General features: G+C 33.9%; 3 protein-coding genes across 11 annotated transcripts; 1 reads left to right on the forward strand and 2 right to left on the reverse strand.

The window, feature by feature from the left end:
- The first annotated feature begins 1,641 nt into the window (after window positions 1-1,641).
- LOC115705900 (uncharacterized protein At2g39920) lies at window positions 1,642-4,665 on the forward strand. 9 transcript variants are annotated; one of them, XM_061103497.1, is made up of 6 exons: window positions 1,665-1,775; window positions 1,870-1,974; window positions 2,138-2,578; window positions 2,918-3,365; window positions 3,647-3,847; window positions 4,017-4,665. In XM_061103497.1, exons 3-6 carry the CDS (start codon window positions 2,509-2,511, stop codon window positions 4,225-4,227), a joined length of 930 nt encoding a protein of 309 aa, XP_060959480.1. In that variant the 5' UTR covers window positions 1,665-1,775; window positions 1,870-1,974; window positions 2,138-2,508; the 3' UTR covers window positions 4,228-4,665. The 9 variants fall into 9 exon arrangements, with proteins under 9 accessions (XP_060959478.1, XP_060959480.1, XP_060959482.1 ...); XM_061103499.1 differs by lacking the exon at window positions 1,870-1,974 and having other exon boundaries at window positions 1,707-1,869; window positions 2,138-2,223; window positions 2,429-2,578; XM_061103503.1 differs by having other exon boundaries at window positions 1,775-2,033; window positions 2,138-2,223; window positions 2,429-2,578.
- Window positions 4,666-9,082: 4,417 nt separating this feature from the next.
- Window positions 9,083-10,963, reverse strand: LOC115707445 (glucan endo-1,3-beta-glucosidase). The gene has a single exon (XM_030635409.2). The coding sequence runs from the start codon at window positions 10,463-10,465 to the stop codon at window positions 9,323-9,325; it is 1,143 nt and encodes a 380-aa protein (XP_030491269.2). The 5' UTR covers window positions 10,466-10,963; the 3' UTR covers window positions 9,083-9,322.
- A 4,693-nt stretch (window positions 10,964-15,656) lies between these two features.
- LOC115700032 (uncharacterized) lies at window positions 15,657-19,901 on the reverse strand. The gene is made up of 6 exons (XM_061111495.1): window positions 19,734-19,901; window positions 17,666-18,526; window positions 17,363-17,589; window positions 16,577-17,303; window positions 15,965-16,482; window positions 15,657-15,876 (listed from the first exon to the last, which is right to left on the reverse strand). Exons 1-6 carry the CDS (start codon window positions 19,899-19,901, stop codon window positions 15,738-15,740), a joined length of 2,640 nt encoding a protein of 879 aa, XP_060967478.1. The 3' UTR covers window positions 15,657-15,737.
- Window positions 19,902-27,234: the final 7,333 nt, after the last annotated feature.

The following is a 27,234-nucleotide window of genomic DNA, read 5'->3' on the forward strand; positions in this document are numbered from 1 at the left end:
GATAAATACGCACTTCGTCACATTATTTTAGGTTCAATTTTTATTAAAACTCAAGTTTAATTAAAAAATATTAACATTATTTGTCTTACTATTATTTGGAGGCAATTTATATAATATGTTTACTTAGTTAATTTACTATATTACAAAAATATGAAAACAAAACATAATTACATAATTCTATACAATTTAATAAAGAATAATTAGTAATTTTTCTTCCTAAATTTTTGAAAATATTGATTTTATCCCTTAAAATATACGGTTTGTTAAGAAACTCCTGAATTTTTATATTTACAGAATTTTAGTCCTTTGTTAAGTTCTGTCTTATTATTCTGTTTAAATGTTGACATGTCTTTGTAAATTAGTAATTTTGCCCCTAAACTTTGACAATTATCAAATCGTACCCCCTCAAAATAAAAACGAGAAAGATTCAATATTTTTTTTTTAATAAATCTTAAAAAATTAATTTAGATCTCTTAAAAAAATAATTTTGAAGGATTAAGAAAATTGAAAATAAAATTAAATTTTAAAACTAATTAAGTGATTAAAAAAATTATTTGTTTTTATTAAAAAATTCATTTAGACATTAAAAATTTAATTTTTGTAAAAACTAAATTTTGTGGGAATAAACTTGGGTCTATTTTGTTTTTCTCAACAAAAAAAAAATGCAGATTTGTTTAAGTAAAGATAACAATTTTTTAGTTTAATTTCTAACTTTCTCCAAAATAATTTTATATTTTTATTGTTTTTTTAATTATTTTTTTTTATTTGTTAAGATATGAGTTTATAAATATAAATAAGTTTGATTTTTTTTATTTCAAAAATCTTAGTTTATTTAATTCTCAATAATTTTGGTTTAATTTTTTAAGATAAGTGTTTATAAATAAAATAAATTTTGAGTTTTTTTTTTAAGAATAATTTAAGCTTTTTTTAGGTAAAATTAATATTTTGTAATAAATTTAATATTTTTATCAAAATTTTTAATACACTTGATTATTCTTTTTTAAGAATTAATAGAATATTATAATTTTTTAAATTAATTTTTTTAATAAAAGATGGCGAATTTTGTATTGGTAAAAATTTAGGGAGTAAAAATGTTAATTTTTGACGGCAAAAGAAATAGAACCTAACAAGTAATATATTTTAAGGGGCGAAATTATATTTTAAGGTAAATTTTTAACAAGTAATATATTTTAAGGGGCGAAATTATATAGTGCCGAAACCGAAAGTTCAGAAAGTAAAAATACTAATTATTTTTTTACATATAAATATTTCCAAATTTAACAAATTAATTATTTTTAATTAATTTTTTTAAAAAATAAACACATAAAATTAAATATATAAAATTATAAATAGATTGAATATTTATATTTTAATATACTACTAAATAATATATTTGAAATTTTAAAAAATATATAAATATATTTACAAATTTTATTTATATTTTATAAACGATATATATTTGTTAAATATTTAATTAGGATTATTAATATACATATCATTCATCCTGCATAAATATACATACAAACAAATACTACTTGATTTTTTTTTGCTAAAACAAATTTTAGTGAGAAAGTAATTATTTTTATTGTATATTGGTGGAAATGTTATTTATTTATTTATTTTTTAAAAAAACGGTGCAAAATGTGATTTGGGTAATGTCAAAACTCAAAATTACAACAGGTCCCCACTCCAAGTCGAGGCACGGCCATGGTAATTACAAAGGAAGCTTCCTCACGCGAAGGACAAAGAGAGAGTCAGTGACAAAGACATCAATGGTAAAAGGCCAATTCTCTGAGATACCTCTTCTTAAATGGTCTTATTATTCTTTCTTGCCCTCTTAAAATTCCCATCTTTCGATGCTTCTCTCAGGTATTCTCTCCCATTAACTCTGCTTCTACCTCACTCATCATCAATCTCTGAATACTGAGTGTCATTAATGGTTTCATGATTATAGCTACACCAAATATGTATTGGGTGAGCGTCAATCAAGCATAATTTTCTGTGATTTGCATTAAACTGGTTGATCTGATATGGTAAGATTCTGATTATTGGGTCAGAATCAAGGAAATAACAATTTTATGTTATTTGCCTGTAATTGGTTCATCACATCACTAAAAAATTCTAAATTTTGGTGTAGTTAATTGGTTGAGCCCTTATGGAGGTGGGTTTTCATTGGGTGGTGAAGTTTGTAGTGATGATTCTTGTAAGTACATGCTCAACAAGGTACGGGCCCATGAAGTTTCTGGATTATTAGAGATGAAGAATAGCTAGAAACTCTTCTTTCCGAGTGCTTGAGATAAGTAATGATGAAAATTTCTATAATAACCATGACTCTTTGAAGGGGAGTCCTAATTCTGATGACATATTATTTTTGCACTTAGAGATTCACTTATTTCAGTATGAGTGAGTCAAGTCTTTTTATTAGCAGATTACCCTTATAAGAACCCAAAGGAATCTGGAGTATTGTTCCAGAAAACTTAGTTGTTGAATGCTGGCTAGATTATTGCCATGTCTGCTTATGGTCACCAAATGGAGAGGGAGTACTCTGCACAGAGTCTCTCTGGCAATGGAGATTCTGGTATGTTTTCCTATCTTGTGGGTTTTTAGCAGTATGCATTTATACATAGGAGGTTCCAATTAAAGCAGTTTTGACAAAGTTCTGTAGATGTATGGTTTGGTATTGGTATAGACCTATTTTTGACATCTTTGTGAAAATCAGAACTTGAAATAGTAGTTGGTAAACATGAGTTCCTTGACATACTATAACACTTTTGCTGGAGAAAGATGCCTTTTCGCGTTAAGTATCTGCTGCAGGATTCAATCAGAATTTAACATGTTACTTGTTAGGACCAGAATATGTAATAAGAATCTTGAGCTTAATGTGTATTATTTATCTCGTACCCTTTTTCTTGAACAGATGGGGATAGCCATTACGTGATGGAAACAGGTTTCTACATGACATCAGTTGCTGCAACGATTTTCATTGGGGCGATTGTTACTGTTGGAGTTTTAATGACTACTTTGCTGATTACGCTAACAGTAATGCTGCAATCTTGTCAAAGTAGAAATGCAGGAGTTATTGAGAATGTGAAATCGAGTTACGACTATAATGCCTGCAAGAATCTTGGTCTCCATGCAGAGCTCAACAACTTGGAAGCAAGTCACTTTCCTATGATTTGCAAGGTTTTCGCTGTCCAATATATTGAAGAAGGCCAATATGCTAGAGATTTAAACTCTACAATTGTGGTGGTAGAGAATCATTTTAAAACAGTTGACCCGCTAGATGATGGTCTAGATGTGGTTTTGATTGACATAGATGACATTTCCTCTTCAAACCCTCAAAGTGATAATTTATTACTTCAAGGGTAATTTCCTTATAACCCTTTAATATCATACATGTGCTATGTTTCTTCAGTTTCTTATATATAATTTTAGTATTTTATGTACTGTTATATGATTGGTTACAGTTGAGTTTGTGTAAAACCAATCTGAACTTCGTATTTAAACTACTTGTGATAAATCAGGCACCTTAACAATTTTCATACTATTAACTCCTTCGGTCTAGTAAGCTCTTACTTGGGTTTTCCTTTGTTGATTTTATATTTCTAATGTGTAAATTAATCAGAAAGAGCTTTGCTTGGTACAGATATAATCAATATGGATGTAGTAATTGTATTGGAGATGCAATTTATCTGAAGCTCCAGTCTATTCTTTTGATATACAAGAAACTGCATGCTAGAGGCTGGCCTTTAATTTTGCTGTCAAGAAAGCCCGAGAGACAAAGGAACACCACCGTAAAGCACCTTATTTCTGCAGGTTACAAAGATTGGTCTCTATTGATAATGAGGTACTTATGCTTTGCTCCTTCCATTTCAACATGGTCTATTGATACCCTAACGAAATAGCAGGCTTTATAATTTTGTACTGTGATAGACTGATAGCATCGTGGAAATTGTCATTTTATAAATGATGTGATAGACTCATATTATAGCTGGCTAAGTCAAGAACTCTTGCAGATCAGAAGAGGACTTGCGTGTGGATAATTATGAATACTTTGCCAGAAGAAGGATAGCATTGCAGAAGGAAGGTTTCCGCATAGCAGGCACTATAAGCAGTCGCTACGATGCTTTAACAGGTCCATATTGTGGGCAACTCGTTTTTAAGCTTCCAAACCCACTTTATTGCATTTATGAGAATCAAAATGGAAACACAGTTACAACAACCTAGGCCATATTGGAGGCTATTAAAACGGCTTGCTTATGTACCAGGAGATACTATCAAAGAGATGAAGATTTCAACATTGAAATCATAATTGAGTTGAGCACAGATTGAACATTTTGTCTTGCAGCTTGAGTGGTTGATTAGTCCCTGAAATTGCACCTTGTGACTTATTCCTTCAGTTGATTGTTATTGGGACGTTGATGAAATCTATGTCAGGCCACTGTCATTGTATGATTTCTAGTTGTCTGAGTGGAATCGAATTTAAGCGTGTACTTGTAGTTTTTGTTTCACTCCACAGATTGAAGATAAATTCATCAATTATTTGATTTATTCCCCTTAATTTGGCACTTAGTTTAGTCATACACTGATACACCACCCTGTTGTATAATATGTTGATCCTCATTATTGTTACTTTATATATTGTAAAGATTTCTTTCGATGTCATGGCATATCGATCTGTTGGTACAATAAATTCTAAGAAAAGGGGATAAAGTGGAAGAGTGATATGACATTTCAAGCATTAAAGCTGCGTAACAGAAAGAAGAGAAACTGATGAGTTATAAGATATTAATAATCAAGTTAGTCAGCTAATGGAAGTTTCAATGGTAGAATACCAAACAAACATGACCTTCCGCGCTTTGCAATTAGAATCAAGTGTTTTGTTAACCCATAAACTATTAGAATATACTTTGAAGTTTCTGGTCTTTTGTGATCTGAATTCCATTTCCAAACTCTATATCCTAGAGTATAGGTCCAATTCTCTTTTCTTGCTTCTTCTTTTGTACAAACACTTGAGCTCTTTTATTGAATTCACTAATGTTTTTTACAGGCGACCCTGCAAGTCATCCCACAGCTCGCCTCCAGCTGTCGAGAGATCAGTCGTAATCCCCGCTTGAAGAGCAGTAAGTTGTATACTGTCGTTCAAGTTTCTAACCCTTGCAGCAACTGTACTGAAACGACTTAAGTAGGCCTTAAGTGTCTCGCCCGGTTGCTAGCTGCTTTATGTTAGTAAGAGAAGACGCTTCAGGTCACCTGTCTCTTGCTCCCTGAGACTGTTTCTTGAAATCTTTAGACAGCTGTTCCCAAGAAGTAATTGAGTGATGGGTGAATTTATTGAACCAGCTGATCGCTGCGCCAGTCAACGAGGTGGGAAATAAAATATAACGTAAGTTGTTTGTAATATTGCTGGCTCGCATTATTGTGTTGAAGTTGTTGAGGTGAGTGACCGGATTCGTAGTCCCATCGTATGACAAGACGTGAGGGTTTTTAAATCCCTAGGGGAATTCACTGCTCATAATGTCTAGATGGAAAGGCTCGGGTTCTTCGTCTGAGTCATAACCAAGCCGTTTCCGATATTCCCCATCTTGGTATCTCTTGAATTTATCTTCCAACTCAATGATTCGCAATTGGATTTGATCCTCTTTCTTTTGGTTGGAATTGAGTTGTTTACGTAAATCGGGCTTCTTCCGATTTAATTGATCAAGAAGATTTGGACGTCCTCGATCATCATTACTTGTAGACCTTATACCTGAGTAACTCTCAGATTGGCTACTCCTCGTGTAACTCATACTTTCTTGATCATTACTGCGTCGAGGTCTATCCCCTTCTCATGCAGATCGATTGTGATCTCGAGGTCTAGTACGTCCCGAGCTAGAACTTGCTTCGTCACACACCGAACTTCTCCTTTGGGAATGGGTTGATACATGCCCCTTGCTGAGATTTGTATGTGCCCTTCCCTATCAGTTCGAGAAGGACGTTGATGGTGTCTCGGTGGTAACCCGCTTGTCCTAGGTTGAGTCCCAGGATTTCTCTCGTTACAACGAGGGATTTCCTGTTCCCTAGTCTGGGGTTGTCTTCTGCTCGCATTCCTGGGAGAAGACTCTGGCAAATCATTGTGTTCATTCCCTTGGGTTGTAAATCCCCGGGGTCTCTGAGGCACTTCTTGACGAGGTGCCTGATCATTTGGTTGTTCATCTTCAGGAACATCCCCAGTTTTCCCAGGTTGCTCCTCCTGAGTGTTTTGGCCGGGGTCAACCTGAGCCGTCTCCTGCCTCCTGGTTGGTTTTGTGTGTTGTTTTCCTTTGCCGCCCTAGCTGCGGCTGCCTCCCGTTCCAACTCAACTTATTGTTGGTTTGCCTCTTCCAAACATCACCAGAGTTGACGATTTTCTCACTCGACCAACGGTACATACCTAGTGGGGTCATAGGCACCCTCACTTATAGGCGTAGAACCACCAGCATTTGTGTTGGGTTCCTCATTCCCAGTCTCTGGGTTCTAATCACTATCACGTTGGCTTCTTCTCGAACGTGTTGATCATGTTGAACGTGTTGTTCGTGAATTGGGTGGCCTCCGTGAGCCCATTGGCTCTTTTCCAAGACGATGAGTAGTCTCTTCAGGATGAGAGTTATTGTTTTCCCCATTATCAGCCATGGAGAAAAAATTCCTTCTTTGTTTAGGAGGAATTTTTCTAAGCTTTTATCACGTAGGCTCTCAATGAAAGCAGCAAACTGTTAACGCAGATTTTCGTTAACGATTATGAGCCTATTTTCGTAATAGATTTGGCACAGAATTAATAGAAATCTAAGAAAAGTAATGGAAGCAAAAATAACACCAGGTTTTTACGTAGTTTTGCAGTTAACTCTGCATAGTCCACGAGTTAATCTTATTCAGATTTTTCTGCTACAGGACTAGGGTCCTTTACAATCAATATATTCCTTTTTTTCCCAAAATTATGGGCTTAATTATACTCCAAGTAAATAAATGCAGTTATTATTTAAAAAATACACAGCTGTGATTAAATTGCTTTTAAAGGGTCAACACTGACGTGGATTAAGACATACTGCAAAACGTATCTCGCTGAGGTGTCTCGCTTGGTGCATGAACATCTTGGTCTATTCATAAGTCTTCCAACAATGGCATGAGTACTAGTGTACTGAGCAAACTTAAGAACTACTCTTTGACCATAAGACCTTGCAGACTGGACAATCATGTCCTTCAAGTTATTATACTTAGTTGCTATAATGTATATTATACGCTAAGTTTTTTAATAACCGACTCACCTCGTCAATACCTTCTTATACATATCGCGAGGTAGATGCCTCGCTATGCGTTGTTTAGGTCTTCCTTGAGATTATGCCTTCTGACGCGAAATAATTTCTCGTCAATACGTGAATCAATAGTTCGTACGTCCTTGTCTCGCTAAAGATTGTGTAGTCCGCGAGTTATAAACATACTTTATGGATTCTGCATTTCATGATTTATTCCATTTAATATTTGTTGATATAATTATCAATATATTCGTTAATTTATATTCTCTGAGATTGACACGTGTCACCGATACACAGCCGAATTTTGGGTATAACACTTTCCATCCTTCCATTTTTTTAGGAACATTATCTACCACAAAATAAACATAGCTTATTATCTTCTTCTACTTATTATATTCAATTGCTTGTACTTTTTCATGTGTATAACTTTTTTTCAATCAATTATATACTCCTGATAATTAATTTTAGGGGTGTTCATCCGATCCAATCCGCACTTTTTTGGTCAAACAACATCCAATCCGCACTAAGTGCGGATTTCATATTTTGGATCCAATCCGATCCGCATAAGAGTTTAAATCCAATCCAATCCAATCCGCAATAGTGCGGATTGGATCGGTTATTTTGGATCGGTTATTTTTTTAATAATAAATTATTTAATATTTCATAGAAAAAAAATTAAAAAAAGACTATTGTTTCTTAATCTCCAATAATAATCTATTTCCATCTCTATTTATATACAAATTAAACCAATATACATATATATATATATCAATATATATATGTACTTATCTTTAGACTTACACTAAAATATATATGTATCTCTTACTAAAATAACTAAGCTAGTATACATATATTTAAATTTATGTGTATATGTCTATGTGAATAAAAATTATTTTTCTTGTATTTTTTATTATAAAATAAATAAAATGCACCAACTCAATATGTTACTAAAAGAAGTTTGTGTTTTTTTTTTTTTTGATTAATATATATTATATATTATAATTTTTTAAAAATATGTATAATTAAGTGCGGATCGGATTGGATCGGTTACTTTTTGAGGTCAAACAACATCCAATCCGCACAAGTGCGGATTTTGGATTTTTCAATCCAATCCAATCCGCACAAGTGCGGATATCCGCATTTTGCGGATTGGATTGGATCGGATACTTTGTGAACACCCCTAATTAATTTGCAAGAGAATATTTGTCTTGATATTTTATTCTATTGATACATTTTTCTCTCACAAGTTGTCTTTATGAATAGGAGACAACCAGATGGCCTTAATTAGCCTTGTATTCATATTGTTCTACTATTTATCCACAGAAGTTGCATTCATAAAATATAATATACACATTTAATTTTTTTTTATTAAACTTAACATATCATTATGTAAAAGAAAAGTAATCTAGAAAATATGTTAAGGAGTAAATTTAAAAAATTAATTTACTCTGCAACATGTTAAAGTGTAATTTACTTTTAACATAATCTTTAATTTTTTTTTTGTCCAAAAAAAAAAAAAAAAGAAAACACAAAAATTAATTTAAGACATTTTTAAGTATCATTCTTACAACTTTTTTTTTTTTTTGGTTTTTAATACAACAACAGTGTTGGTCAAATATATGAACCTCATTGCTTGGTCTCTTTGTAGACATTGATCGAGGAATACGGCGTCGTTTGGTGTCCAAATGTCTTACGGAGTTTATGACGTCTTATATATTTTTATGTCGTTTTATTCACATTTCACTTTTTTGTCGTTTTTCAATTTTAATGTAGTTATTATTCGTTCAAAAACAATAGGAAACAAACAAAAGAACTTCGGAATCAGAAGAGAGGTTTTACGTTTATAGCTTGTATAAAACCCAGCAGCCACAATCCACATCATATTTTGCAGAAAACTTCCCCCGTAAAACAACCCACTCTTCCCCATTCACAAAGAAAAAGAAAATTAAAAATTGATCCATTTTCTTGAAAACCAAACAGCAGAAGCCAAAACTACTTTATACAAAAAGCACAAGCCATACTTTTTCATCAAACCCCATTACTGAAAACAAACTCTATAACAGAGACAAGCCAATTGAAGCAACAATAAGACTCACCCAAAAATTCCTTACAGTCCTTATCGACCCAGAAAAATCAATGTTATACTTCTTGGTCATATTGGGATAAAGAATCCCCCATGTCCGATTCTGCTTAGGAGTTCCAAGTTTCTCTTCCTTATCAAACATCTCGTATATATAAGTCTCTGCAACCCCTTCTTTTCTCAGGGGAGTTCCAAATCCCGATCTCAAGTGCCTTACCAAACCCTTCATGTAAAGCTCGGCATAGATTGGGTTGGCGTCTAATTCCCCAGCGTCGCCGCTTGAGCTCGGCCACCCAGTCTCCGTTACCACCAACGGGATGTTCTCGTGCCCAGACACAGCCATGGCGCAAATCACGGCATCGACCATAACGTCGAAGAGATTCCGGTACCTGACTCCGGTGGTGAGGTCGTCTCTGAAACCGAATGCGTGTTCTTGAAACAGAGCGTAACCGATTGGGATTTCGCTCCTCATTCGGTACACGTTGTATGGGTATATGTTGATCAAGAATGACGAATTCGTGTCGCGCAAGAACTGGAGCAAGGGGCTTATTACGTTCCCTAGAGCCGGTTCTCGGAATTGGGCGGCGGAGGGCGGGAAGAATGAGGTGATGACGTTGATGAAGGAGAAGGTTGTGGAGACGTCGATCTTGCGAATACCTAGATCTCTGAGAGCGAGGTGGACGTTTTCCATGGCTGGAAGGAGGAAGCTCGAGTTCTCCGGTGAGTTTTCTAGAATGTCGTTTCCGACGGAGATTGTAGAGATCCTGACCCGTGGAAAGAACGGGACCACCATCGTGTAGAGCCATTGGAAGGCGTTGGAGCGGTTTGCGGCCATTGATGGGACCAGGGAGTTGGGAATGTTGAGGAGGAGGGTGGTGTTCGAGTATAGGAAGGCTCTGATCGTGGCTGGGTTTGGTTGGTCGAGTCGGACCGAGTTCATCCCTAGGGAGATTGCCAATGCAGAGATACGTTCGGGAGAAGGGGGCCGCGAGTGGGTCGCGGTGGTTGCTGGCGAGTAGGTAATTCCGATTGCGGTGAATGAGGTAGCTCCGGCGACCGGAGAGAGAAAGTAGAGGGAGAATGTGAGGGAGAAGATGAAGAAGTGGTGAAACGACATTGGAACTCCACTGCTGGTTCTTGCCAGTGGGAGTAGGGTTTTGGAGGGAGTTATTTCTGGTTTAAAACTGACGGGTATTTGCTATATTACGCCGGAGGCGGACGATAAGCAGATTGTTTCGAAACGGAATGGAAAAGGACTGCGTACTTTAGCACTGGGCCATTGGTGGTGGATATGTAGATTGCATTTCAATGGGCTTCTTCTCTAATTGAAGCCCAATTAGTCGCGCTTTATAGCCTGGTTGCTTTGATAACTTGCTTCATTTCTTTTTATTTTACTTTAATAAATGGATTGAAAAATGAATTTTCTTCTTTGGAGATGCTTCTAATAAAAACATTTTTGTGGCTTTTGATTCTTAATCAAATGGTAGCAGTTCTTTTGATTGTCATAGGATATTTCCATAAAAGATTAACAACTTTTATTATTTATTTTAATTTTTTGGAAAAAAGAAAACCACTCACGTTGTAATACAGTTGATTTTAAATTTCCTAACTGTATTTTCAACATATGTCATATGTGTATGGTTTATTTCCAAAAAGAAAAAGTCAAACCGTCTATGATCATCTACAAACAAGCTAGGTAGAGATTTCTCTTTTTTTTTTCTTTATATATCCCGATCTCTTAAAAGTGTAATGATACTTCAATTAGGTTAATAATTTTTTTTTTTCTAAAATTTGGGTTATAAATAATTTTTATACAGGAAGAAGATGTTTGAAAGTTATTAATTTTGATGTTCATTGATAACTTGTTTTTTTTTTATTAAGAGATTTTTTGTTAGTTTGTTTGCTTTTTCTTTTTTTCTTATTATAATAGATCCTACCTACTATAACAGAATTGAAAAGGGAAATTTGAATTTCCATGCTTAAATAACCCATATATTATTCCCCTAAACTAAAACTATATATAATTAATTTTATATGACACTTTTTGTATTTTTCCCATAATACCCTCCCCACCTACATCTACCCACTCCAACCTTTTTCTCATCAATTCAACAAACATTCCACCCGAAAGCTTCCACAACCACCAAAAAAATTTTCTTCTCTTCACTCATCACTAAAAGCTACAACCTTCCACACTACAAGCTACCACACTAATCCACCACATTAGAAGCAAGAACACATACAAGCTCCATCAATGGGTAAGTAATTAATTTTTTTTTTTTTTCTAAATCTTGTTTGTTGTTGTCATTTTTAATTAAGAATGTTGTGTTTGATGATTGATCTGTGGATTGTTGCTGTTATTTTGTTATTTTTTCTGTTATAATTTTTGCTACATGTGAAAACTGGGATTTTGCTGTTTTTCTGCATTTTTTTTCGTCGGGCCCGATGGGGCCCGATGCTGGCCCGAAGGATGGCCCGACGTGGAAGAAAATGTGTTGGCAGGGGCGAAGACCCGATGGGTCCGATGGTACACCACTGGGTCCGATGGTCGGACCCTCCTCGGGTCCGATGTGTTTTTCTTTTTTTTTTTTTTTATTTTTGGAACAAGGGTCCGATGGTCCCCATAGGGGTCCGATGGTCGGACCATCGGACCCATCGGCCCGGCCCAAATATTTTTTTTTTAAATTTTTTTTTTTTTTTAATACAAGGTCCGATCCATCCTTGTGGGGTCCGATGGTCGGACCAATCGGACCAATCGGACCCTACGGGATTTTTTTTGAATTTTTGTAATCTATTATTATTTTTTATTTATTATTATTAATTTATTTTATATTGATTTATTATTTGTGTTATTAGTTATTATTTTATTAATCATTATTAGTTATTAATTATTATTTTAGTTAATGTTTGAAGAATTATTTTTTTTTTAGTTATTTTATTAACTATAAATTATGAATTATTATTAATTATTGTTTATTTTTTTAATCTATTATTATTTTTTATTTATTATTATTAATTATTATTTTTTTAATATATTATGAATTATTATTAATTATTGTTTATTTTTGTAATCTATTATTATTGTTTATTTATTATTATTAATTTATTTTATATTGATTTATTATTTGTGTTATTAGTTATTTTTTTATTAATCATTATTAGTTATTAATTATTATTTTAGTTAATAATTTAAGAATTATTTTTTTTTTAGTTATTTTATTAACTATAAATTATGAATTATTATTAATTATTGTTTATTTTTTATGGTTTGAGTAATAATTATTAATTATATTTTATTATCAATTAATAATTATTTTTTAATTATTAAATTTTTTTTATTATGAATTATTAATTATTGTTTTATTATGAATTATGAATTATTATTTTATTATCAATTAAGTATTATTGTTTTGTTATTAATGATTAATTAAGATTTTTTTCGGTGAGATTTTTGTTGTAAATTATAACTGTGTTTTTTTAAATGTTTGTGACAGATTCAACTGTTAATGCGTATGTTATGTATAATGGTGTTTGGGAGCTTGATGGTAGAGATTGGATTTATAAAGGGAGTGCCGCTTTGACAATTGACATTGATCCGAACCTAAGTTACTCAGGTTTGGTTGATGTTTTGTACGAAGAACTGGATGTTGACAAAGCGGAGTATGACTTGAAATTGGAAGTAAATTACAAGTACAGGAAAGGCTATGAGTATCCTCCTGAAGTTATTCGAAATGATAAGCGTGCAAGGTACTTTTTATCTACACTTGCGAAGAAGCCAGATGAATTTATTCCTTTGTTTGTGACTTTGTTAAAGAAGAATGTTTGCGTCGATCCTAGTCCCACACCAAGTTTTGTTAAGGATAATCGTAGCGAGGTTGGGAGTTTTGTTGGTGCAGAAACAAATCCAGAGGTGTTGGTTGCAGATGTATTACCTGAATTAAACAATATGATGCCGAGTGCTGATATTGTAGCACAAATGCCGTTCATCGATGGTTTTTTTAATAGTCCAGACCCTGAATGTTATGTTGAGGGCAATGATGGCGTAAGAGACGACCAAGGTGCAGAGGCCCCTGCTGCTGTACCTTTGAACTTGACTCCACTATCGTACCAAATACCACCGAGGCCACCGACACGGAAAAGAATGCCCCGTAGAGAAAATTGTCAAACACCTGGTACTAGTAGTAGTCGTCCAGGCGAAACCGGTCATGCTAGAGGAACTACCGACGGTACGGAGTCCTAATAATGGTAGAGAGACCAATGATATTAGTGGTCCTACGATGCTCGAGGTACCAATGTGACTGGATGGAGCGATCCATTTTCTTCTTCGACAAGTTACGGTAAATTCAAGGAGAAAATGTATACAAGAGAAGACATCGAGGATCATAGTCATTATATATCTACGGGTGGCACACCAGGCGGGGAGTTACATGTGGGAAAGTTTTTTAGAGACAAAAAGCATTTAAAGATGGTTGTTGGCCTGTATGCAATGAAGAAAGGGTTTGACTACTACGTTAGGAAGTCCGGTACTGATATTTGGTACGTCACATGTAAGGATACAGATTGTGGGTGGAGATTAAGAGCGAAGAAGAACGTACTTTCTAACATGTTTGAGGTGAGTACATTTCATAATGTACATACATGTTCCCTTGATCTTCGAGGAAAAGATAACCGTCAAGCATCACCTGTAATAGTTGCCCATCTAATTAAGGACAAGTTCACAACTGACGGCTCGGATCAGTTGCCCTCTGATATAAGAAAAAGTATGCACAAGGATTACGGGATCCAAATGAGTTACGAAAAGGCATGGAGGTGACGAGAGAAGGCAATACACCTGACTCGGGGTACACCTGAAGATTCGTACTCTTTATTACCTAGTTACTTGCACATGCTACAGTTGCGGAATCCAGGTACCATCACGGATTTTGTGGTAGAAGATGGTCGCTTCAAGTATTGTTTCTTCTCTCTGGGTCCTTCTATTCGGGGTTTTAAGTTTTGTCGACCTGTTATATGCGTTGATGGGTCTTTCTTGAAGACTAGGTATGGTGGGCAAATGTTGTGTGCAGTGGCTTTGGATGCAGGGAGTCATATCTTTCCGATAGCTTTTGCTATAGTTGACAGTGAAAACCACAATTCCTGGACCTATTTTATGAGAAAATTGAAAGAAACGATTGGTGATGTTGAGAACTTAGCTTTTGTTTCGGATAGGCATCAAAGTATTGTTCGTGCTTTGGATATCGTGTTCCCTGATGCACACCACGGTGCATGCTACCACCACATTATTATGAACGTCAACCACAAGTTCAAGACTGACGTCTTCACGAATCACATTTACACGTGTGCGTACACGTATTCAAGATCAGAGTTTCACAGAGAATTTGAGAACATTCGGGCCATGAATCCAGCGGTTGCAAAATATCTTGAGGAAATCGGATTTGAAAAATGGGTTCGGTCGTACTTTCCAGGGGTACGTTACAATGTAATGACGAGCAACTGGGCTGAGAGCTTCAACAACACAACTAAGGATGCAAGAGGCTTCCCGATCACTGCTGCTGTAGCATTCCTGAGGTCCAAAGTCCAGAAGTGGTTTGCTTCACGAAAAGAAAAAGCTGACAAGTGGACGAAACCCCTAGCACCAGAAATGGAGGAGGACTTGGCATTGCATTTTGAAAAAGGTCGGTTTTTGAACGTTGACTCATGCGGGCCTTACACGTTGCAGGTTCACCCTGGAAGAACAGTTCTCACCGGTGGCGTAGTGGACTTCCAGGAAAAGAGTTGCACTTGCGGCTTGTTCCAGTGCATGAAGTTTCCTTGTCCTCATGCATGTGCTGCATCTCAGGAGCGAAGTATTAGCGTGTACACACTATGCTCGCCATATTACACAACAGAATATTGGAGGAGAACATACGAAGGAACAATTATGCCAGTTGGTGACGAGGATGATTGGGAATTACCTGATGACATAAAGAACATGACAGTTGGAGTGCCTGTTGAGAAGCAACCAGTAGGGCGACCCAAGAAGCAAAAGGTTGGAAGAATTAAGAACAACCGAACTGCTTGTAATGGTGAAAGGATTATCAAATCACGAAAATGTAGCAAGTGCGGTGCCACGGGACACAACAGAAGCACTTGCACCTACCGAGGTTTAACATAAATTTTTAGTTTATTTGTATCGTGATGGGTTGGACTATTATGTATTGTTATTGAATTAATGTTGGACTATTTTAAACATTAGAATTTGTGATATTTTATGTTTACATAATTATTATAATTTGTCGCACGAAAGAAAGGCGTAAAATTTGTATGAACTCTTGAAAAAACATAAACATACCAATAAAAAAAAACCATTTACATTGTTATCTTAATAAATACCAAATAAAAAAAACATTTGTTCATGCTAAATTCTGGTAAAACAAATCTACACACCACCGCTCTCTAAATTTCTTCATATTCTCATCGTGCACATTATCAAACGTAGTCTCCAGCATACTATGCTCGATGTGCTCTATCACGTACATCCCGCAGTTACCGCTGTATGAGACAATAAAAAGTAAATGAATAAAAGTGTGCAAATTAAATTCAAGTTAAATAACAAAAAAATCAATTGTAGTAAAGTTACCTTGTCTTTGTCTGTGGAACAACGGCCCGATCCATGACTTTTGAAGTGAAATTTCTGACCTGGCTCTCTGAGGCGGTAAGTTGAGGCAAGAGGATCATGTCATGACTCTCGAATAGGCCAGCCTGCAGCAGCAAATTTGGTAGTAATTTTTCCCACATTTCCAGGTGACGGTTCAATTCGTTCGTGGAAATCGATCCGAGGCTGGAGTCAAATATGTTCAACAACCAATGATCCAGATCTATCTCTAATGCCACCCAATGCTTTGCTCCATCGAAGTAGAGGGCCATATATATTCTCTCCTTGTTCTTCCAACTGGCCAAGAATTGACTTTCATCCCCTCGGATCAAATCTAATATGCCCTCGTCCCACTGATAGTTAGCCTGGTCATCACCCGCAGCTTCCCACCGAGCAATAACTCCTGCTGGGAAAATACACGGCATTATGACACATCTATTCGGGTAGGACTCGGGATAAAAGTGTTGCCGCCTCCTCATCAAATGGAATGCCGCATCCAAATGCTAAAACATGAAAATTAAATATGTCAGAGTTAAATAAAAAAGAGTTAGATAAAGTCTTTAAAAGCAAAAGCAGTAAAAAGTCTTAAAAACTTACATCGTTCCCAAGCCAAAATTTCGGAGTATGCAGTTCGAGGAACCAAGACGAATGGTATCGACCGGTGAAGCACTCTCTCGGGTAATTGTTCCCAATCTGGCCGAGTACCCAATTGTGAAAAGTCTTGAGCAGCTTCCGATCAACCACTCTAAGTGGGTCCGCATTCACGAGTGTCGAAGTAGCCCTAGCCTTCTTCTTCATTTCAGTGTACTCAGCGAACCACCTAGGCCGCCTTCTCTTCCTCCGGTTCTCCATGACTTCTGGAGCTGTCTCTAACACCTGCACCTCAGAATCCTGAGTATCCCCGATGCTGGTGATATTCGTCTTCTCAGGTGTACAGAACATGTCATCATCATCCGGTTGGTAATCATTTGGGAGAATGAAGTCATCTTCCGGTGTCCGAGCCTCCTCTTCCGGTTGTGGCTGTGGCTGTGGCTGTGGCTGTGAATCTGCTGCCGGCCTTCCAGGATCTTGCAGGAGCGTCATTATGGTCTTCAACTGATCCATAATCGCTGTTTGTCCTCTTAGCAGAGCGGCCTGCCCCCTCTCCACAGTCTCCAACCTTGCCAAAATGGCAGGGTATACTGGATCGCGAGCCTCCGAGGTGCTGGGAATGGAAGCTGACGGGGGAACAGGAGGACCCTGTGACGCTGCAAGTGGGTCAACACCAGACCCATCAGGAACTGAAGCTGCAGATGGGTCAACACCAGACCCATCGAGGCCGAAGCTGGAGATGGGTCAACACCAGACCCATCTGGAACTGCGGGCGGTGCACGTGGAGGAGACGGTGGAGGTGGTGTAGAGTCTTTAAATATTCGGGCTGCCTCCGCTCGCTCTTCCAATGTGGAGGCAAGCTTTTCGGCCTGGCTTCGCAAAGCATCCTGTGTTGGTTGCCCATCCTCACCCAACACAAGTTCCTCCAAGTCAACAAATAACGGAGGCTGACCCCCGGTTATGTAACTCACAAACTCAATCTCGTTCGGCCGAGGACATAACACGGAGTACACTGTCAACTGAAAAATATAACAAATATATTAATATAATATATGGAAATTAACATGAATTCAAAATAAAGCGTAACAAACTTACATTTTTCGCAAATAATCTGGTGACTTCATCCTTCCCGAGTGTAGTTTTCGGCTTACTTTCCCAGTTGACCATTCTCGGAAAGCCATGCGACCTCCTCACTGCATACTCGTTGCCCAGCTGTAATATGGCCTCGTATGCCCAATACTGCAACGCTGCAGCATAGCCGTAGGCTGAGTATTTTGCCTCCTTCTGAGTGACTCCCTTCTCAATCTTTTTCAACATCTTATTCTTCACATCCAAGTAATCCTTGTTACAACTTTCCATCAGCTTGGTGTAAGAAATCTTTCCCCAGGGATACTCGTAGAAGAATGGAAGGTTATCAACCATTCTTATCACAAAAGGAGGAACGGCAGTCTTCTCCTCCTTACCAGTGAGGACGCCCATAACAAACAAGGCCATCCCCAACTTGTAAACATCATCAGCTTCTGTGCAGCTCTCAAAAACTCTGCGCAGTTGGCCGAAGGTGATCGAAGCACTACCGTTGAAATATTCCTGAATCAACCGGTCAGAGCTTCCATTTTGTTTGATGTCTTCCTCAGTAGGGCCGGGCAATAAGTTTAACCCGGTGACCAAGCCGAACTCCACCCTCCCAAATCTACATCTCTTCCTTCCAACATAGAAATGGACCTCGTCCGGCTTGTCAGATTTTATTTTGTGAAGCATCAACTGATGAAAAAATGCTCCAGAAAATTGTATGGGCGCTCTCTCGAAAAACTGCTTGAAAGGGGATTCCCTCACCCTGTCCAATAGGTTAAATTCTTCAAATTTATCCTTAATCTTCGGGTAGTAGTAACTACCCCCGCGCCATGTGACACGGCCAGTGTAATGGTCCGACACTGGAATTATAAGATGTGCACTTCCCTGAAAAAAAAAACCAACAACGATAATTAATAATTAATAATACAAAAATACAATTGGTAATATACTTACATAATTAATAACCAACAACGATAAATAATTAATAATAAAACATAACCAATAATGAATAAAACAATAAAAAATAAAACAATAATTCATAATTAATAATTAAACAATAATCAATAAAACAATAAAAATTAAAAAAAATAATCAATAATTTATACTAGAAAAATAATACATAAGTAATAAAATAATAAAAGATAAAACAATAATTAATAATTAATAAAACAATATGTAATTATTACAAAAACAATAAAAAATAAAACAATCATTAAAAATTAATAAAACAATAAAAATTAATACAATAATTAATCATTAATAATAAAACAATAATCAATAAATAATAAAATTAATAAGACAATAAAAATTAATACAAAAGTTAATAATTAATAATAAAACAATAATTAATAAATAATACAAATTTATAAGACAATAAAAATTAATACAAAAGTTATTAATTAATAATAAAACAATAATTAATAAATAATACAAATTCATAATTAATAATTAATAATTAGTAAAATATTAATAAATAATAACACAATACAAATTAAATCAATATTTAATAATTAATAATAAAATGATAATTAATAATTAATAAAAATTAATAATTAATAACTAATAATTAGTAAAAAATAATAAATAATAACACAATACAAATTACTACAATAATTAATACTAAAACATTAATTAATAATTAATAAAAATACAATAATTAATAAAACAATAAAAAATAATACAAAAATTAATAATTAATAATAAAACAATAATTAATAAATAATACTAAAACAATAATTACTAATTAATACTAAAACAATAATTAATAAAACAATAAAAATTAAAACAATAATTAATAATTAATAATAAATTAAAAATTATTACTTACCAATAATTAATTAAAAAATACTTATTAAGTCATTAAAAATAAATTAATACCTAAAACAATCACTAAATAATATAATAATAAATTAATACCTAAAACAATTACTAAATCATTAATATTAAAAAAAAAAAAAAAATTAATATCGGGTCCGATTGGTCCGATTGGCCCGATTGGGTACCCATCGGACCCATCGGTCCAATCGGACCCATCGGTCCAAGCTCCCCTGCCCATACAGCATAACAGTCCGACCCAACATCGGACCCATACACGAACACCCCAATCGGACCCGACCCACACCCCAATCGGACCATCGGACCCACATCCCAATCGGGCCATCGGACCCGCCCCAATTGGGCCATCGGACCCACCCCAATCGGACCATCGGACCGATGTCACACCATCGGGCCGGTCTTCTTCCCCAGATCCGAAGCCCATTTTTCAGTCCGAACCCCATCTACACAGTCGGAATCCGAATCCCATTTTCACAAAAAAACCTAAATCTAACCAATAATATCTCACAAACAATCTCAAACATAAGTAATCTTTAAATCCTTTCTAAAAAAACAAAAAAAAAACATACCTTTGACATTATGTTGGCAGTTCCTCGAATGGTGTCACGGGTCCGGCGAGCAGCGAAGAGAGAGGAAGAGAGAGGGTCCGACTGTGTGGGTTTGGTGTGGGAAGTGTGGGTTTGGTGTGGGAAGTGTGGGTTTGGTGTTGGAATGGGAAAGGGATCGGCTGTGGGGAAGAGAGACGAAGAGAGAGGAAGAGAGCTGATTACAAATGAGAGGGGTAGTTTAGGAAAATTTATAAAATGGTCATATATTACCAATTTTTATAACTTTGCATTTAGGAGACAAATTGTTAGGTTATTTAAGCATGGAAATTCAAATTTCCCATTGAAAAACAGGGGAAGAAATGAATGAAAAGAATGATTTTTCATTGATTGAAAAGAAGAGTTAGAAGGTGTATGTATACACAATACATCATAACAAAATTTCAGTAATACCTGACTAACTAACTATTTAACAAACTGGTTTTAGGCAATTTGGGACCTAAAACGAAATAAAATTATGGGTGCTTTATTCACAAAATAAAGTAGAATAAAAATGAGCAAAATAATTTACTTGCTCAAAAGTATTATGTAAACATAATTGGTCTTGCTTTTTGTGATGCAAATGTACTAATTAAACTTGTATAATCAAGTTTTTCAGTTATATATTTTTCAATAAATAACATAGCCAAACCACTTAATTTTTCTTGGGACATCGTAGATAAGATTTGATCAACTTCAATTTCGAAAAGCTTCTTTCCGCGTGAGCAACCGCGACAGAAATTGTTAGCATAATCCTATAAGCAATGCAAGCATTCGGGTAACTACCATTAACTTCACTTATATAATTCAACAAATCAATCGCCTTTTTTATTTCTTTTGGTAAGTTATGTCGTAGCATTTGTAACTCTTGATATAGGTCATCCTTATTAAGATCTGAAATCTTGCTATGGCTCATTAAATTGGTAAGATTATCACAAAATCTCTTCTAACTATCTCCATCTGTAGACTTCAATTTCTCCAAGTTAAGCAAAAGTCTAAAATTTTCTTCAAACCTTTCAAATTGTGCAAACCTAATTTTAGAAGAAAATATATTATTATCAATATATGTACACTATACATATAATAAATCATTTCATATGAGTATATATTTAGTCAAACTTGGATTCAAATGAAGAAATAGCTTGATCAACTATATAGAGAAAAATTAAATTTTGAAAGAATCCACAGGTGATTGTACGACTGCGTTGCTAGTACTCTCATCAAATTATTTCTTTCTGTGACGTGTTCGTTTTTCAATAAACACAGGTTCAATTTTCATTTCACTTGCTATCTTTGTAGCTGCAACCATAGCCTCTTCAAACGCAGTTTCTCTATATTTTTGTAGAAAGGAAAGGAGAGTTTTCAATTGTTTAATAGCTACATCAATTTGCATATCTTCACTTTGAAGAACGATGCTAAACTTATTCACAGCAGACAGTAAATCATACCAAATGACCAAGCTTAGCGAAAATTCAAAATTTTGAATATTATATGTTGCTAAAGTCTCAACATCATTTTTTGTTTTGGCATCAATTACTATTTGCCAAGTGGAGTAAAGCAGTTATTATTTGAGGAGCTTGAAACCTTACCGCTACACTTTCCATCTTTTTGTAGATGCTGAAAACAAGGAGTAGTATATACGTTGTAGCACACCAAAGAAAGACACAGCCTTGGAGCAACAATTAGCCATATCATAAAGTACAAGATTTAGAAAATGACAAGCACAAGGAGAGTAAAATGCTCTAGGATTTAGTTCAAGTAATCTGCTTTGTACACCTTTATTTATTCATTTCATGTTAGATCTATTAGCATAACCTTGTCCTCTTATATTATCAACATCAAGATCAAGAGTATGTAATGCATGTAGAAGTTCATTAAGTAGCCCAAGTCCTAATGTGTCATTTACCTTAATGAAATCTATAAAATATTCATCAACAAATATTAGACTATCTGAAATATTTACACATCTTAATACAAGAGACATTTGCTCTCCTTACTGGCATCTGGGGTACAATCAAGTAGCACAGAGAAATATATAGCTTCTTTAACTTTACCAGTGATTGATTTTTCACTTCACATGCCAACAACTGAATTATTTCATTTTCAATTTTGAGACTCAAATAATGATAATGAGTTTCATGTGCCATAATACGACGCGCATGTTCTTGCATAGTTGAATCAAATTCAGCAAATAATTCTATCATTTGTAAAAAAAATCTCGTTGCTATCATCATATAGCTTTTCACTACTTCCTCGAAATGCTAAATTATTTTTTCCAAGTCTTCTCACAATAGCAATTATTCTCTCTAATACACGTTTCGAATGCTCCCTTTCTTGGTTGATTTGTTCATGTAGACCTTTATTGATTGTTTGATTCAGGTTTAACTGTTTCTCTAACTCTACCCAATTAGCAATAGACACAATGTGATTGCTTATTTTTCTCATGACTTCTAAGCCTTTTAGAAATATTATGCCAATCATTTATACCTTCATGAGCAAAATGACCCACATGATGTTTTGTTGAAAACAACTTACGACAAAAGCAAAATACTTTGTTTTGAGAAACTGAATATACTAACCACTTTCTATCTTGTTTCTCCCTATTTGGCAAATCTCTAGTGTAGGTTTTATGCCCTAAATAAAACTCAATTTCAATGTAATCTATTTTATTCAACATCAATAAAGAAACAGAAGTATTTTTCATTCATTTGTGTATGTTTTGGTTCACTTTATCAATTGCTTGTCTATTTGATTTATAAATTCATCTTAAACCCTTTTCACATACTTGATCATGTTTATTGTGCTGTCATCACATTGGAAAGTAAACACAATAAACATGACTATGTGAATAAAGTTTCCTAGATTTATCAGACACAGGGTTTTACTGATATGATAATCTACAACAAGAGTTTAATTGTATTTGGAGAAATACTATGTTCTTTCCAGAACATTGGTTAAAGTAAAGCTCAGGTTGGATGCATGGAGTATGCATCGGAAGGGACCGATATTGAACTTTGACTTAGATTTATTTAAACTTACCGTAAAATCTATTCAAGTCAATATCACCAAGTTGATCCTAGATCAAATGATCTTAATCCTGTTATGATTAGGCTCAATCTTGAAAGGCTATTCGTGTTCTTTGATTTGTTAGTTAAGCCTACTTTTAGGTCAGGGTGATACGTACATTTTGGGAACACGGTAGTGCAATTGAGTGGGAGCGCTAGCATAAACATGGAATCTATAGCTTCTATCTGGCAAATAGTAAGCAAAGAATGATCTCCTTCGAGCTTGACCAAACGAAAATAAATGGTGGAGATCTCATTTCACATAAGCTGAAATATCATTTACACGGGGTCAAGTATTTTAAGGATAAAATACATAGTAGGGTGTTACGGTAATCTAATCCCTTTACTGTGTAGATCATTCATATAGAGGATCATTGATCAAATTAGGATTATAACAATGGATAACTAATGATGTGTCTATATGGTGGAACATATAGAGCATTCTGTATACTGAGAGTGCAATTCTAAGTTCTATGTGTGGATTCAACAAAGAATTAATAAGTTAGTGAATTTTAGTGCTAAATTCTTGATCTACTTATTGGAAGCTCGATTATATAGACCCATGGTCCCCCCACTAGTTGAGATAATATTGTTTGTAAGACTCATGTAATTGGTTTTGATTAATCAATTATAATTCACAAATTAGACTATGTCTATTTGTGAAATTTTCACTAAGTAAGGGCGAAATTGTAAAGAAAGAGTTAATAGGGGCATATTTGTTAATTATGATACTTTGTATGGTTCAATTAATAAATATGATAAATGATAATATTATTTAATAATTATTTATAGTTATTAAATAGTTAGAATTGGCATTTAAATGATTGAATTAGGAAATTGACATTTTTGAGAAAATCAGATACAAAAGGTGTTAAAATTGCAAAATTGCAAAAAGCAAGGCCCAATCCACTAAGCCATGGCCGGCCTCCTTTGTAGGCTTTTTAAGTTGATATTTTCATTATTTTAATGCCAAATAATTCAAACCTAACCCTAGTGGAATGCTATAAATAGATAGTGAAGGCTTCAGGAAAATTACACTTTCTGAATCAGAAAAACCTGAGCCTCCTATCTCTCTTCCCTAGCCGCCACTCACTCTCTCTCTTCTTCCTTTGATTTTCGAACTTACCTTAGTGATTAGAGTAGTGCCCACACACAACAAGCAATACCTCAATCATAGTGAGGAAGATCGTGAAGAAAGATCATCAGCAAAGGAGATTCAGCATCAAGGATTCAGAGAAAGAGATCCAGGTTCAGATCTTGATAATACTCTGCTACAGAAAGGATACAAGGGTTAGAGATCTGAACGGAAGGAGTCATTTAATTCCGCTGCACCCAATGTAAGGTTTCTTAAACTTTATATGTGTTTAATTTATCGTTTTAGAAAGTTCTTATTTAGGATGTTAATAAACATACTTGTGAGTAGATCTAAGATCCTAGAAAAATAAATTCCAACAACTGGCCTCAAAGCCATGGTAATTGATTTACTTGCAAGAAATTTGGACTTTAAAACGATTATTTGTTTGTTTTTGGATGGTATCATGTTGTATTAAGTGTTACTTGATGATTGATTGATGTTTGTGAATTTTTGTGAAAAATAATTGCGATTCTGTTTCGTGAATTATTTTTATTGGATAGTATGGAAAAAATTAAGCAAGTTACTTTTTTACAGAACTCAATTTCGATTTAATTTGAATTAGTTATGATTTTTTGAAGATTCGAAAAAAATCGGGGCTGTGCTGAAATTTTCCTGCGATCGCGAAAACTGTCCGTACAGCACACAATTTTTTTTCGTTTTTCTTCGTTTTTTCATGCTTTTTCATGGAATTAACTTCCGATTTTTTGTGTAGTTCTTTATTTATACTATTACTATTCCTAATTCAATTCTAATTATCATTTTAAATTAATTTAATATTTTTTAAATTTAATTCAAGATATTAGTGTAATTTGAATTTGAAAATAGTTAGTATCTATCTTTTTGCTTAATAATCTATCTTATTTTAAAATTTGATTATATCTTATCTTACTTTTAAATTTAAGGTCAGATTTAAAGTATTTTAAATTAATTTTTTTTTAATAATTTGACCTTATTTAAAGTTAAAATAAGATAACTATAATCATGTAATTTTTAAATGATATAAGATATTTTGCTAATTTTTTAAATTTTGTTATTTTATTTATTTAAATTACATTTAAAATTTGGAAAATATATTCATTTATCTTTTCTAATTTTTTATTTAATTTTTATTTATAAAATAACATTTAAAATTTAAAAGTAGTTAGCAAATTTTTTAAATGATATTTAGGTTGGTTGAAACCTAATTTTTCAAAATTGTAGGTTTAATTTTAAATTTAAATATTTAATTAAATTTCGATTTTTTTTTTTATTTTTCAATTTTTTTTTTAAATTTTCGAAATTTTTTTTATTTAATTAATTATTTTCGAAATTAATTATTTAATTTAAAATTAAATAAATTCTACATCCAACTATCCAACTAACCTTGTTGCAGGAGTATGTGTTTTAGCTTGTGTGTAAGTTTTCAAAACCTATTATTACTTGATTGCAAATAGCCATGGTTACTTTTTGCCAGATCTAATGATCTGATGGCTCCCTTGGTCAAGATAATAATTTGTAACAGGTATATTTACAAACTTCTTTCATCTGTGTATGACCTAGCAACATGATAGGACCCATCCAAAGTGTGCCTGTGTGAGCCTATGTGTTTAATTTTATTATAGATGCATATAGGTTGTTGTTGCTAAAATAAATTATCATAGTTCTTGATAGAATTTATTTAGGCCCATTTAGATTTTGGGCCTATTCAATTAATAACAGTTGTTCTTATTAAGGTTAAATTCCTCTCTTTTGGGCCTTGTGTGAGAGTTGGGAGCCATAGAAGTGGGTACGACATACTGAACCCAACACCCCCTCACATGAACCACCCCAATTGTGAAGGCCCATTTGCCTGATTTGAATGACTGTACTAGGTTAATTACACTAGTTTAACCTAATTAAAATTGATTAGTAACATAATTAATTTCATTTATTTTGAAATTAATTTAGAAAATCATAGTTTAAAGAATTTTATATTCTAAGCTAAACTATATGTATTTTCTTGTATTTAATTAAATATAGAATTATAACCATTTAGATTCTTTCTGAAGCTTAATTTAAATTTTTCATTGAATATTCCTATTTAAGTTGATATTTAGTTATTTACAATTAACCAACTTAAATCTGAATATCTTTTGGATTTAAAATTTCAAAATTAAGTTGAGGAATTTTAGGCATTGGTTATTAAGATTCTTTAGATATTTTTTAAGTTAATATCTTTTCGAATATTAACTTAAAATGGAATATTTTAGATATTTTTTAGGTTAATATCTTTTCGAATATTAACTTAAAATGGAATATCTTCAAATTAAGTGGTTACAACTTAATTTTAATTTAATTAAATCTGATTTGAAAGATATTTAAGTTGATTTTTTAGATTTTTCTAAAACAACTTAAACAAGATATTTTCAAATTTGTTCCATTTATTATTCGAATTTATTTTTTCGAAATTAATTAATAATTGAAAATTAATTAAAGTTGATTTTTTTTAAACCAACTTTGATTTGTAATTTTTCATTATTATATTATGGAACTTGTTCGATATTTATTTGAATTTATTTTTCAAATTTAATAATAATTAAAAATTAATTAAAGTTGATTTTTTTTAAACCAACTTTAGTTTGTAATTTTTCATTATTATAATATCGAATTGAAATGATTATACAAAATACATATAATATTTTAAATAATGAGCTTTTAATCAAGAGACATTCGATCTCCATTGTGGGTTTTACACCGCGTTTGTTTTAGTGAGTAATCCTCCCTAATGGAGGAACGTTCATTAGCAATTTCGCACCGTTTAACCTCGCATGATAAGTAGTTTGTAAGTGTTTTGTATGGTATGGATCACCCTAATGGTGGCGACCATACTTGACTTGCAAGTTATGAAACAATGGTGGAAGCTCATAAGATAGAATTGCCTTGACTCTCGCCTAAACGGGACAACGCTGAATTCCAATCTTGATCGAATAAAAGGTTGCTAGAATGGTTATCATT

The sequence above is a fragment of the Cannabis sativa genome, chromosome 1 (genome assembly GCF_029168945.1).
Source record: "Cannabis sativa cultivar Pink pepper isolate KNU-18-1 chromosome 1, ASM2916894v1, whole genome shotgun sequence".
NCBI classification, from domain to species: Eukaryota; Viridiplantae; Streptophyta; class Magnoliopsida; order Rosales; family Cannabaceae; genus Cannabis; species Cannabis sativa.

Coding starts and splice junctions, on each gene's coding strand:
- LOC115705900 (XM_061103495.1), top strand. CDS start 2,509: ATGTCTGCTTATGGTCACCAAATGGAGAGGGAGTACTCTGCACAGAGT. Junction 3,366..3,646: donor GATAATTTATTACTTCAAGG/GTAATTTCCTTA, acceptor TGCTTGGTACAG/ATATAATCAATATGGATGTA. Junction 3,848..4,016: donor TGGTCTCTATTGATAATGAG/GTACTTATGCTT, acceptor GAACTCTTGCAG/ATCAGAAGAGGACTTGCGTG.
- LOC115707445 (XM_030635409.2), bottom strand. CDS start 10,465: ATGTCGTTTCACCACTTCTTCATCTTCTCCCTCACATTCTCCCTCTAC.
- LOC115700032 (XM_061111495.1), bottom strand. CDS start 19,901: ATGGGCTTCGGATCTGGGGAAGAAGACCGGCCCGATGGTGTGACATCG. Junction 17,304..17,362: donor GACTCTACACCACCTCCACC/GTCTCCTCCACG, acceptor ACCCATCTCCAG/CTTCGGCCTCGATGGGTCTG. Junction 15,877..15,964: donor GTTCCACAGACAAAGACAAG/GTAACTTTACTA, acceptor TGTCTCATACAG/CGGTAACTGCGGGATGTACG.